The sequence below is a fragment of the Pteropus vampyrus genome, unplaced genomic scaffold (genome assembly GCF_000151845.1).
Source record: "Pteropus vampyrus isolate Shadow unplaced genomic scaffold, Pvam_2.0 Scaffold677, whole genome shotgun sequence".
In the NCBI taxonomy this organism is placed as follows: Eukaryota; Metazoa; Chordata; class Mammalia; order Chiroptera; family Pteropodidae; genus Pteropus; species Pteropus vampyrus.
Window position 1 is genome coordinate 109,160 of NW_011889458.1, and position 14,794 is coordinate 123,953.

At 33.8% G+C, this 14,794-nt stretch overlaps 1 protein-coding gene across 1 annotated transcript; it reads left to right on the forward strand.

The window, feature by feature from the left end:
* Positions 1–11,918: 11,918 nt before the first annotated feature.
* On the forward strand, positions 11,919–13,116 carry LOC105309154 (olfactory receptor 4K15). Its single transcript, XM_011385250.1, has one exon. The coding sequence runs from the start codon at positions 12,056–12,058 to the stop codon at positions 13,028–13,030; it is 975 nt and encodes a 324-aa protein (XP_011383552.1). The 5' UTR covers positions 11,919–12,055; the 3' UTR covers positions 13,031–13,116.
* The last annotated feature ends 1,678 nt before the right edge of the window (positions 13,117–14,794 follow it).

The following is a 14,794-nucleotide window of genomic DNA, read 5'->3' on the forward strand; positions in this document are numbered from 1 at the left end:
TTTTTTTTTTTCATTTACTTTTAAGTGATCTGACCCCTTTCTGTATTTCTTGTACTGCAGGCCTCATAGTGGAGAATTCCCTCAATTTTTGTATGTCTGGAAAAGTCTTAATTTCTCCTTCATATCTAAAGGAGAGCTTAGCTGGATACATTATTCTAGGCTGGTGGTTCCTTTCATTTAATATTTGAATATTTGATTCCATTTCTTTCTGGCTTGTAAGATTTGTGTTGAGAAGTCCTACGATAATCTAATTTGTTTTCCTTATATGTTACTGTTTTCTTCTCCCTGGCTGCCCTGAGAATTCTGTCTTTGTCACTGATTTTTGATGATTTTAATGCAATGTGTCTTGTTGAAGGCCTTTTTGGGTCGAGATAATTGGGTGTCCTATTGACTTCTTGAATTCCGAGCTCCAGCTCATTCCTTAGATTTGGGAAATTCTTGTCCACTATTTGTCTGAAAATCCTTTCTAGTCCTTGCTCCTTTTCCTCACCTTCCATAATGCCCATTATTCTTATGTTTCTTCTCCTGATGGTAACGGCTAGTACTTATATTTCTCTTTCATTATTTTTTATTCTTTGGTTTCGCTCTTCTTTCTGATTTATTTCTAGATTTCTGTCTTCCATATCACTGACCCTTTTCTCCATTTGGTCAATTCTGTTTCCAAAGCTTGCTATTTCATTTTCAACTCTTGCTGTGTGCTTTTTATATCCAGAAGATCTATTTTGTTCTTTTTGAGGGTTTCAATCTCCTTGCTAAAGAACTTTTTCTTCTCACCTATTTGTTTTTTCAATTTCTGAAATTTTTGATACGACTTGTTTCGGAACTCACTGAGTTTTTTCAGAAGTACCATTCTGAACTCTCTGTCATTTAAGTCGCATATTTCTATGTCTGTAAGCTTACTTTCTGATTATTTTTCTCTTTCTTTCTGAGATGCCTTGTCACCTTAGTTGTTCATGATGTTAAATGGACTATTTCTCCATCTGAGCATTAATAAAAGTGTATTCTGCTTTTTTTCCAGAAAGAAGATTTATTATATAAATGTCTCTCTTTAGCCTGTTGCAAAGAAGGTGCTTTTCTTTTGGTTTCCAGTAGGTGGTGTCTAAGCCTTTTGGATCCCTGCTTTATATAAAGACTTACTAATTCCTTTTTATTTTCTTGTAGATGTTTAATCACTCTTGCTACCCTCAGTCTTAGTCCCTTTCAATGTTAGCGACAGTTTCTATTTGCTCAAATTCCCCTGGGCTCTACGGTGTTCGGTCTCAGAGGGTATGGAGGGAGGGCCTCTCTGGATTGGGGTTTGGGGGCTGTGGCTCAGCCTTAGTTTTGCAACCACAGCTGGTAAAAATCAACTGTTGTTTTTTTGCTGTCCTACTTCTCTGCATTCTGCCCTGATGAGTGGACTCTGCCACCGGCTACGTGGATCTCACAGCACTCCCAGGCAGGGCTATTCAGGGAAGTCCCTGCATCTTCTCCCCTCCCCCTCCTCCTACAGTAAGCTCCTGTGGCTGTGAGAGGCAGGTTCTTTATTTCTCCTTGACTACCACCCAACACCTGGTGTTCTGACCTGTGGTGGCTCTTATGTGCAGATCCCATGCTCAGACATTCTTGTGTGAAACTTGGCTGTTGTTTTTGAATTTTAGATGTTCAGCTTATTGTTGTTTCAAGGGGAGAGATCTGGAGACATCTCTCACGCTGACATATTTCTCCAAACTCCTTAAGTACCTTAATTTTTATATTTTGTTATAGAAGCCACAGTTACCCAAACTAATACTAATAATAGGGAGAGTTAGAAATAAGTCTGGGGAGAGAAATCAATTTTAGAAAGACTTTGTGGAAAGGGCAATGGAAAGAATTTGAAGTATGTCTGATCACTTAACATTACATATTTAGAATGATCAATCTGATTGATTAAAGAAAGTGAGTTAGAAATAGAAACCCGTAAAAACAAAGAGATAAGCTGGAAATCTATTGCATCAATCCAGTGTAAGGTGAGGTTGGGCTACTTGAAAATGATGGCAGAATAGATAGAATTGAACAGATTCAGAGATATTTAAAAATAAGTCCTATTGATTGGTTGCATTTGAAGGTAGAGACAATGAAGACTGGCTTTCAGGTTTTTTTTTTGTTTTAGAAACTACCAAGAAGATACATACTCCAATAGGAGTTTATTCATTAATTTTTAGAAAACATTCATTATGTGTCAAATATGAGAAAGATGATATGTTAAATATTGTACATATGGATGTGAAGTGGAGATGTTCAGTAAATAATTAGATATATAGGCGAGAGAAAACATGCTGTTTAAAAATTATAACTATCATTAGCACCTTCTTCTCACAAGAGAATGCTATAATTCCTCTTGAGACCAGAGACCATTTTTTAGTGAAATATTTTGGCAGGCCACTTTTTTTCCAAGTTTTGAACAGGCAGCTAAAATAAGAGATAGATAGTTTTAATAGAATGCTGAGGTCCAAGAACAGATTAAAATGGGTCAAGATGTATATTAGTTAAGGTCACAGAAAGAAAGTGAAATTATGTTTGGCAGAGATTTTAAATATTTATAAAAGTCTTGGCAGAGTTAAGCGAGGCAAGAACCTTTATTACGCTCAGCTTGAAGGGACAAGAGAAAGGAATAAAAACTGGTGAGAGTTGGATCCATGAAGAAGACCACAAGATATTAAGTAGTCAAGTCAATAATTATTGCCAGAATTTTAATGATATGGGAGAAAGAAGTAAAGAAATAGCCAGACCTCTCTCTCTTTTTCTTCTCTCTAATCTTTTGCTAGTTCCTTCCACTCTCCAGTTTTGATAAAAGCTAGAGGCAAAAAAGCCCAGATAATGTAGTCTACAGGAGGCAGCCTACAAGGGCAGAGAACAGAAAAGGGCATAAAATGGAACAAATAGAGAAAAAAGAAAACAGCAAGAGAAGTGAATGAGGCATAACGAAGTAGGGACAGTGATGACAAGTACCTCTCAAGAACTTTGGGTATAAATGGGAAGACATAAGTTTATAATCGGGAGTGGATACCTTAAGAAAGCAAGTTACTTTAAGTAAAGAGAAAATGGAAGAAATCTAGACTTAGGATAATAGGATTGGTTTTAGATAAGAGATAATGAGTTTATTTAGTACATACCATTTCTTAAAAACCCACGTAAAGAAAGTCCAAATGTCCTGTTTTAGAAGGTAAGAATGATAATCAGTGCTATTTATTATACTTCCCCACCTCCCCCCCATCATTATACAGATCCACAACAGTTAAATGTCTTCATTGACCAACTGTACAGGAAAGAATCTAATTTTGTGAGGTTGAATTTTATTCATTTTCATGAAAGTGATCTGGCATAAAAAAAAATTTAATTAAAGAAAGTTAGGTCCTGTTTTGTCACCAGGTTCTAGGTATATGGGCTGATTTAAATTGTTTTGCCTTGAAAGAAGGCAAGGAGGGTAGGGCATCTCTAAATCTTCATATTTCAAATATTTGGTTTTAGTTTGGGATTTAGGCTCAACTCTGACCACTAAAGTTAACATATTATAGAAAACTTTTGTAAAACTTTTGTACTTATGTGTTTCAAAAAAGTCACAATAAAATATGATGGAGATTATGAAACAAGGAAATGTCAGTTGGAATGGGAAGCTAATATCAACAGCTAATTGATATTTCTGGTATTGCAACCTGTATTTTCAACTGTTTTAAATAAATAATTCAACTTTCACTAGAAATAAGACGACATAGTCACTCACCTCTGTGAAAAGAACATTCCACTGATTTTTTAGCTGTCTTGTAGACTCGATTTTCCAGAAACTGCTTATCATTTGATTATACCATTTAAGACACCATTATGATGATTTAGAGTAAAATTATAGACAATTATATCTTATAGATTTTGCTCCATACCAAGCCATCTTAAAATATATTGATTTAAAACAACCGTTTTACATTTACTCACAAGCCAGATGGGTTTTTTCCTCTGGTCCAGACCAGAACATTTGATCTCTGCTGCACTGTCTGGTGAGTCTGAAATCTGGAAGATTGACAATGACCTCACCCACAGGTCTGGTGATTGGCAGGTTGACTACACAAGCTAGCTGACTATTGGCCAAGGTACCTCAGTTCCTTCCATGTGGCCTCTCCTCTGTGGTCGACTGGAGCTGGCTTGTACCAGCCCTTGAGAGCTGATTGTTAAATTATCATGGATTTTGTAAGATGGTTGCTAAATTGTTGGTGGCTTGAAATCAATCATGGTAGTATTTACAGCACAGACATTGGAAACACTGGACTTTCCTAGTATCCCCAAACACCATCTAGAATCAGTTTTTAAATATTTACCAGCATCCTATTCCTTCTTATCCCCTAGTAGACAAGCTTGGGCTCATTCACATGGTGGTCTCACGATTTTAAAAGTGTCATGAAAGGGCAACTCCAGTGAAAAATACTTTTGTGCTATTATCTTATTGGACAAAATAAGACACATGGCCAAGTCCAGAGATGGTGTAGGATACTACTCAGCAATAAAAAGGACCCAAATGTTGATTCACACAACATATTGGATGAATCTCAAAGACATGTTGGGTAAAAAAAGCTGGTAAAAAGAAGAAATATACTTTGTGATCTTATTTATATGATATTCTAAAAGCTTTATATAACTTTTAAAAAATCAAAAGTAACACCTCATAGCCACTTTTACATTCATTAAGTCACTGAATTAATAATGTTATTTGAGCACCTATCATTTATTAGGTTCTGTACTAGCAACGACATGAATGATCCTGGAGGACATTATGCTAAGTGAAATAAGCCAGAGACAGGACAAATATTACATGATGTCACTAAATTTAAAATAATCAAAATCTCTTATCAGGGGGATCACTTCATAAGTTACATAAATGTCTAACAATTATGCTGTATACCTGAAACTAATATAATATTTAATGTAAAATGTAATTAAAATAAAAATAAAATAGTTAAAATTATAGAAGCAGAGAATTGAATGATGATTGCCAGGAGCTGGGGAGAGAAGAAAACAAGGATATTTTTAATGTAGTCAAAAGTCACGAAGTTCCAGCTATAAGATACATAAGGTCTGGACTTCTAATGTATATCATGATGACTATGTTAACAACATTGCATCCAGTCAGATCAGATTTCCCAACTGATTTGAAAGCTACATACACACAAAAACTTGAACAAAAATATTTATAGAACCTTTATTTATAATTACAAAAAAAATGGAAACAACTAAGATGTCCTTAAATAGATAAATGAAAAATTGAGCTGAAGTACATACATACAATGGAACACTATCCCATGATAAAAAAAAAATGAGCTAATAGTTCATGCAACAACATAAATGAATCTTAAATGAATATTGCTGAATGAAAGAAGACAGTTGAAAAAGCTACACACTATACACACTGAAAACACTGAACATGTGATGTTCTGAAAAAGGCAAATCTGTAGATCTAGAAAACACATGAGTGGTTGCTAATGGTTTGTGGAGGGGGATGTGGTCAGCTTTTTATGGTGATGAAATTGTCTGATACTAGAGTCTGGAGTTTGGTGTTATGAACCCAAAGCTTCATACATGTTCAAATTTTTGATTCCAGTAATTTTACCTTTGAGAATTTAACTCCAGAAAGTAATTAGAAAATTTTAGAGTGATTTTTATACAAATTATTTTAAATAATTATTTCCAATGAAGAAAAAAATGTTTTTCTACAGTATGGGAGTAATTATTTTATTATATTTGTAAATTTGAACATAATGGAACTATTAAAAACCAAGTTTATAAGTTGTGTATAACAACCAGGAGAAATGTTCATGATTCAACTTTAGAAAAAATAAGTGTTAAAAGAACTACATAAACAGCGTGATACTGTTTACTAAGATAGATTTGGGGATTAAATATAGGAATACTAGAGAAGTAGACATCACAATATACTGATGATTTGAGCTTGGTTGTTTTAGAAGATGATGATGAAATTAGCAAGCTAATATTTCCTGTAAAGAAAAATTTAGAGAAAATGTGTCAATTTTGGAGATTAAATATGTAGTGCAGTGGTATCTCACAATACCTTTTGGAACACCTTTAGAGTTAAAGGTGTACATTTAGGGCTCTTTCTTATAAACATGTAAAGTCATTTGAATGTATTAAATTGCCCAGCAACAGATCCTAAGAAGAAAATAAACTCTAAATAACAGATTTTTAGAGACTATCCACATGAAAAGAGTAGTAGAAAAAAAACAGGTAAAAAGGAAAGGTATTGGGAATTATAGGTCAAAGAGACACATAAGAGTGCTCTAACTCATGTACTTAGGAAGAGAGGGAGAATCAGCTTAGCTCTAATCATAAATTCAAAATGTTCCAATTTGTGGAAGATTCTAATCATAGCTCTAATCATAAATTCAAAATGTTCCAATTTGTGGCATTACTGTAGAATAGAAAGGTTATTAGATAAGGAGTTGGTTAGAAAGTATGTCTCTAAACTAGACAGTACAATCTGACCCAAGCAATTAATTCCTCAAGAGCTCATTCAACCTATCTATAAATTTAGAATAGTAGACTAGTTGATTTCTAGTGTTCATATCAGCATCAAAATTCTATGTGATAACAAGAAGAAATCTCTTTTTTTATGCTTTTAATTCTTTTCTTGAAAGTAGAATAACCTCAGAGAAAGAGAAAATTATCACTTCACTCAACAGCACTTTTTTACTAAAAGTTTGAACTAAAAATTTCAAAGTTTTGCACAATTACTTAGACTCCTTTCACCAGAATCTACTCTGTAGGATGCAGTGTTTCTTTTGTAAAACAGATCTCACTACCATAGCTTAAAATCCTTGCCTTGGAAACTAAGTATGTGGCTCTTCTAGAACTGTTAAAGTATCAAGATATTTGCACTACTGTTTAATATGCAGAGACACAAAATGGCTCTTTATCAATTTTTTTCACACTCCCAGTGGCCCTGAAGGAGAAAGGACTAGCCAACAAAATTATTTATTGCTTTTCTTTCCACCACATTACTTTTTCTCAAACAAACCAAAGCATCTCCATTAGTCCTGCTGCTCTGTCCATTTGTGAAATCCTCAAGGTGATGCACTGTAATTTATGTGAGCAAACTTTCTTACATAATTAGCCCCAATGAAGGTGATTTCTGCTATCGAGACTCTCCTCTGGGTCTCTCGGTCACTACAATCCAATGACGTCAAATCACTAATTAACTTCTAACCACTATGATGGCTTTTCTTATATCTATGTGCTAAGGACAATGATACTTTTAAGTATAAATCGTAAAGGCTGAAGTCAGGGAACACATGAGTTCCCTACATTTGCTCCCCATCCAATGGATCCTGAAGAATTTTCTTTCTCCTGGTAGGTTCAGATATTATAAGGCTAGGCAAGAAGAGTGCTGTTTTTCTTCAGTCTCCTAATTCAGTTAAAACAGAGAACAGAGAGACACAGTTATCCTCCACCCTTTCAATCAATCTTTAAGTATTCTATGTCCATTTTGCTTATTAATTATTGTTCAAATACCTTACTCTCTGAGAAGGAATGATGGGATTTGCTAAAATAAGAAGGGTTTACTCTTTTGATTGAATATGCTTTTATTTCAATGCAACTTTTTGTAATTACTTTTATCATTGAATTGACTTGCTTTTGTTTTTTTGAATCATCCTTTTAATAGCCAGAGAGCTATAAAATAGCAGAGATTAGGGAGGAAAATTCTTCCCTTTTCTTGAACAGAAATGAAACCCATTGAAGGGTATGTGATTTGTCTAAAATTATAAAGTTATTTAGTGAGAGGTAAAATGAGAACAGATATTTTCTATAACACAGGCTAATACTTCTCTTATAGTCCATTGTGTCTTCGGACATATCATTGATTTTGACTTCAGGCTACTTTAAAGTTTATAATTTAGAATGGTCTTTGCCAATTCACAAAAAACCTAATATAAATAACTTATGGAAATTAAAATGTCCTTCTGAATATATATTCTACTTGTGGGAAAAAAAGAGGATACCCCATATCTGATTGTTATCTTTTAGACTCATTACTATTATAGTAAATTCATTATATTGTTATTGCACAAAATATTTGATTCAATTATCTGATGATCATACATGACCTAGCTCCGAGAATCAGGGAAAATTTTATTTACACTAGAATCAAGGAGAAGTGAGAGGAAGGAAGGAAAATGCCTGTATATTCCCTAAACATAATTTGATAAAAGAATGTGGTATTCCTGATACCTCAGTGTCCTTACAGACCCCAAATCATATAACAACCACTATAATTGGTAATACTTTCTAAAAATATTCTTGCTAATTTCTAAAAGAAAACTTATGAAGTTGTTGTAGATTAAGTTGGTGAGGTTTCCCCTTGAGAACAATGTTTAAATATCTGAAGAATTTTATTCATACTTCTGGACCTATCATATGAGGTTAGGTTGAAAGAAGTGTTTTCCTAGTATATGTGGATAAGTATCCTATACTTGAAGTTGCAATGGAGACTAGGAAAAATCTTCTTCATGTGATCTTTAATAATATATGCTTAGTTTTAATTTCTAGAAGTTTCTGAACATGATTTGTGATCACCTAGTTTACTGTTATTGAAAACAGAAGCAATATAGCTGCGGTTAGCTTAAATTCTATGGAAAATTGTGAAACAGGGGATTTTGTTTTAGCATTTCTTCTTTTTTATCTACTCTTTTGTCTCTTCCAGATTCCTGACTGACCCAAGTACATACTCTCCCAGCTACTTGGAACCTATATTAGGATACAACATCCAGGCCTATCTCACCTCTTTAAAAACAGCTCATCCTGGCTAGAAACATCTTGGGTCTATTTCCTTCTTATTTAAAAGTAACTTTTATGATTCATCTCTCAGAACCAGGTCTGTTTTCTTAGGAGACATGAAAGTAACAACTAAATTATTTCCAAGCATTGATGACTATAGATTATAGGATATTTTCACACTTTCAATTTTATCTTAGGTAAGTGAAGTATTTTGTAAGTATCCTTCTGAAGACTATGCACCAGCATTTGTTTTCACATTAACTGTTATTTATCCAATCTAGATTATGGTGGTAGGACAAACAGAATGGCCATTTTGGGAAGGTTGTGAAAGATGTTATCCTTTACTAGTAGAGTTTGGTGGCCTCTGTAAGCTATACTCTTATTAACTTTACTTCATTCACCAGTCATATTATCTGGGGTAGAAGTGTTGGAGAAAGATTTATTTAATAGAATTTTAATAGGAGGGACCTGAGGGTCACCTTGCACAACCTTATCTTCATGTATTAACTTGCTTTCAAATATTACAAGAAATAAAAAATTGGTCTATATGTGACATCTTTTTGGAAAGCCATTCTTGCATGACTCAGATCACACCATCTTTGAGTATGTAAAATTATCAGAAAATAATTACTGATTCTGATCTGAAATAATACATTATTAAGAACATTTACATATGCTTAGTCATTACAATTGATTAAATATTTCACACCTACATAATTGTTTAAAAAACACTTTCAGCGTCTCCTTGAGAGTAACGTTATTCTCAATATTTAATACTTGAGGATAATGAGCCCTGAAAGGCTAAATGACCTGCTTAGCATCATATAGCTGCTCTATGACAAAACTGTGATCTTTAACATAGAATTTTTAAAAATCTTATAGCTTATGTTTTCACTACATTAAAGTAATTTTATTTGGTGTAAAAAGACAGCTCATTTCACCTAAAAAAGAATGTGCTAAGGAGTGAAGAGAAATGAGGATCCATCAACTTCTCTAAACGAAGAAAGGATTATGAATATTAGAAAATGATCTTCAGGAAGCAATTTATAAACTTAACTGCTGTATCACCACTGTCTAGCACAAAGCAGAAGACTCATTGGGAGGATAGTTTTTGTGTTGCTTTTTTCATATAACTGTATTATATGTTTTATTCCTAAACACCAGAAAGTCTTTCTATTCACAAATGCCTCCTGCCGCCTCTTTCTGCTCTAGCGCCAGAAAGTCTCCCTGAGTGACCCATTCCCAGTGCTTAAAGCTTTGCTCTTTCTGATAGGGCACAATAAACCCCTATTAGTTGGTTTTGTTGGATATTACTTTCTTTCCTGTATCTAGGGGATTCAATGTAGTATTTGTATCAAGGGTTCTAAGAGTCAGGGTGTTTCCCAGGGAGGACAGGCCAAGGTGGGCACCTGGAGCTAACCTGATAATGGGAGTCTCCCGAGAAATGACGAGGAGTGGGGGAAAAACGAACTGAAGAGAATGTGGTAGCTTCTCAAAGACAAACTTTTTCCATTGTATAATTTTATTTGCAATCTCTTCTGACTTCAGATTTCATTATTAGCCTCTTCTGAAAATCATGGAGTCACAGGTGTGATATAATCTATAATGATATGTGAATTAATTCTTTGGTCAGTTTTCTAGAGAATTGGGATTCGAGATATAAGGGTGAGTCCCTGAATATGGTTCTGGGAGTTAAAATTGTTCATCACATGCCCTGACCTTATATGCAAATTCTCAAGTGGAACTCAAGGAGACACTAGGGAATTTGTAAGTTATGATTTAAAAAGACATTAATATCGAAAACTGCAGATGACTGGAAATCAGTAAAATAAAAGACACTCTCTCCTAAGACCTGATTTAGACCTAGATAAAGATTCTTCAAAAGCACGTGCTTCTTTATAGTTCACCTTTCATTTTTCTTATTCATCATATATTTTTTTAAGTTATAGGTAGCTTATAAAGGTAAAAATAACATAAAAAGGAAAAAGGTCTGATAGAATAGAATGTAGATAACTGAATAGTAAAGAAAAAATATTTTCTTCTTGTGGTCTGAATTCCTTACTATGCCCAATATAACTATAATTTTTAAAAGCCCCACCCAATCAAATAAAATATCAATCATAATTCAATAAAAATGTCTATGGTTATTAATACCAATGACTGAGTTTAAAGAAGCTTAATATCTTCAGGAAATAATTGAAAGGAACAAATGCACTAAGTTCTTTTACATGCTAGAATTCCATGAAGAGCCAAGTCATAGTTCTAGGAAGAGTTTCAGTAAGCTCTGGACTTTTCAGATTTGCTCTGATTTTGTATTTTAGTTTATATAATTTGTGACTGGGTAGAGAAGGGGATAAGATTTGACTTTGGGTGGTGAAAACACAATATAATATACAAATGATGTATTATTGAATTATACACTTGAAACCTATGTAATTTTATTAACCAATGTCACCCTGATACATTTAATTAAAAAAGTGCTAATTACTCAAAGCAGTGATTCCTTCTATGAGCTCTCTCACACAATGTAATGCTGTCTCTTTATCTTCCATTTTAATTTTTATAAGTATGTAACATATACACAAAAGCACACAGAGAAAAAGTATGCTTCTTGATAAGTTTTCAGAACGTGAACACTCTTATGTAAATATCAATCACATCAAGAAACTGCATTACCAAGATTTCAAAAACGCCTTCCTGTCTCCTTTCTATTCCTATTCCTCTTTAAGATAACCACTATTGCAGCTTTTTTAACATCATAGATTAGCCTATTTTTTAACTTTATTTAAATAGGTTTCATACAGTATATGCTCTTTTGCGTCTAACTTTTTTGGTCAATATTAAGTTTGTAAAATCATCTTCCTCTGTGTTAGCCATTCAAAAAAAATTTATCATCATTTACTGTAGAAAAAATGATTTATATTTTGTCTTTGTGGATTCTTAGACTGAATTTCTGTCATGTCAAAGAAAACATTTCAGATATTCAATTCCGTTTATAAATTTGTTGATTACATTATTAAATTCGTGTAACTGCATATACCAATTGGTTGAACACCTCGGCAACTCTCCCCTCCATTATTTAGTAGCATTATGTTGTTTATGTAAATTTTAATGATACATGAAAACTCAGATACATAAATATAAGTAGAAATTTGAATCCTTATGGATCAAAGTGGAATGGGGAAATTAAACTCATGGTCAGTTCATTGATTTCTGTTTCTCTCCTATTCAGGTGACTGAAGATAAGTTTCTTCCAAAGTCAATGAATGAGACAAATCTTTCCTGGGTGACCGAATTTGTGTTGCTGGGACTCTCTAATTCCCAGGAGCTCCAACCTTTCTTATTTCTCATATTTTCTCTACTTTACCTAGCAATACTACTGGGCAACTTCCTCATCATCCTCACTGTGACCTCAGATTCCCGCCTTCATACCCCCATGTACTTTCTGCTTGCAAACCTCTCTTTTATTGATATATGTGTCGCCTCTTTTGCTACTCCCAAAATGATTGCAGACTTCTTGGTTGAGCGCAAGGTAATTTCTTTTGATGCCTGCCTGGCCCAAATTTTTTTTGTTCACCTTTTTACTGGCAGTGAAATGGTGATCCTTGTATCCATGGCTTATGACCGTTATGTTGCTATATGCAAACCTCTTCACTACATGACAATCATGAGCCGCCGTGTATGTATTGCTCTTGTTCTCTTCTCTTGGTTTGTGGGCTTCATCCATACTACTAGCCAGTTGGCATTTACTGTTAACTTGCCTTTTTGTGGTCCTAATCAGGTAGATAGTTTTTTCTGCGACCTCCCTCTAGTGACCAAGTTGGCCTGCATAGACACTTATGTTGTCAGTTTACTAATAGTTGCAGACAGTGGCTTTCTTTCTATGAGTTCCTTCCTCCTCTTGGTTGTCTCCTACACTGTGATACTAATTACAGTCAGGAATCGCTCTTCTGCTAGCATGGCAAAGGCCCGCTCCACATTGACTGCTCATATCACTGTGGTCACACTGTTCTTTGGACCATGCATCTTTATCTATGTGTGGCCCTTCAGCAGCTATTCAGTTGACAAAATCCTTGCAGTGTTCTATACCATCTTTACTCCCATTTTAAACCCAGTTATCTATACTCTAAGGAATAAAGAAGTAAAGTCAGCTATGTCAAAACTGAAGAGTCGGTATCTGAAGCCTGGCCAGGTTTCTGCAATCATAAGAAATGTTCTTTTCTTAGAAATGAAGTAAACTTACAGGACTGTAACCACATAGCCTTGTGTCTAGAAAATTACAAACAGAATCATTGTGATGTTAAAGCAAATCATTCTGACCAGTGGGAAGGGTCGATCAAGTGACTTTAATTAAAGAGTAATGATGATAATAAAAAGCCACAGAATGAACCTTACTGATTATAATAGTCTCTTTCTCCAATGTGTGTTTTTTCTTTTTGCTTTTATTTCCTACTTTTAATTTTTTTATTTAAAACTTTTTAAGATATAGGCTTTGAGGACATTGAGCAATGACATTTACTTATAAGTGGTAAATATGCTGTATCTCTTCCTCTTAAAATAGTATTATTCAGATGCCAATTTTGTAGTAATAAGTATATATCTCTATACCACAAATATAATAGATCTATTTATATATAGAACATATGATATACCTAGATAGGGACACATTTCACACTGTACTAGGTAAATGACAGCACATAAAGACAATTCTATGATTGGTGTTACTTTTATATAAAGTATAAAATGGCATGGCTGCTCAAAAGAAAGCACTTAATTCAACACTTTCACAGATCATTCTTCAGCGTAGCTGCTAAATATAGATTATTTATGAAAAACAACTCACTGAATAAATTTATTCACAGGTGTGTTTTGTATTTGTTTATGTTAATTTCAGTTTAATATGGATACAATAATCTGGGGACTTTAAAAGATGAACTATAATTCTTTACTCCTTTTCATGATGATGGGATCCTGAATCTTAGAGTAAAACACTCTCTTCCCCACTACGTCTTCATGATTCCTGTCTTCCCAGATTGGGTAGTCTCACATATCAATACCTGGTAGAAATGATTACTTTTTATGTATAAACTTTTTATTCAGTTAACATTTATTTTTATATTGCCTAATGCAGGTCCAGAAAAATAACAAAACCCTATTTCAAGATCTTTGGTATACTCATGAATTTATCATCCATGACCACTTATGAGACCATAATATTCTAGGATTCCCCACTGCAGGCTATCTTAGGCTTTTCCTCTTTTATTTTAAGAAAAAAGTTGTGGTTTTTTTTTTTGAGCTAGAGGGTACCAATTTATTATCAACATAACAAAATGAAAATAAAAACAAATGTGCATGAGTGTCTAAATAAATATATGTTTTCAAACTTTTTAAAACAACACAAAGCTCCTAGAATTCTACATTGCTTTTGCACACTGTTCTACTTTTATGTTAAAAAATAATGATATATCATTGTGCTCTTAATATTAATTACAATGTAACTGAAACTTTATAATAAGACACGTAGTAAGATTTTTACATCTTTTTTAAGTTTTAAAACATTTCTCTTAGATATGTGTTCTGTTTATTTTATACATAATGAAAATAAGGTTAAGAAGGGGTAAGGATATTGAGCAAGTTTATACAGTTAGAAAGCGATGAGTAGATTTCAGGTCCAGGTTTGTGTGCTTTGTTTTTTGGTTTAACATTTGCCCAGAACGGAACACTTTTAGAATATCCTACTGCCTAGTATGGAGTAGGCTGTGACCTGTGCAGAAAATGTGACTCTCTGCTTACCCTATCGCACCTCTTTCTTACTCATAATATGAAAAAAATTCTTAAAAGATGAAGACTTAGACTCAAGAGGGTAAGTTCCTCTCTAAGTCAGTCATACAGCAAGAGCACAGGCTGACTAATACAATGTGTTACTATACATTCAAATGATAAAAACAAAAACTAAGAAAAACAAAGCCACAGTAATGTGCACAGATACAAAATAAACTAG

What these genes read in the sequence shown, in the direction of transcription:
- LOC105309154 (XM_011385250.1), top strand. Translation starts at nt 12,056, where the DNA reads ATGAATGAGACAAATCTTTCCTGGGTGACCGAATTTGTGTTGCTGGGA.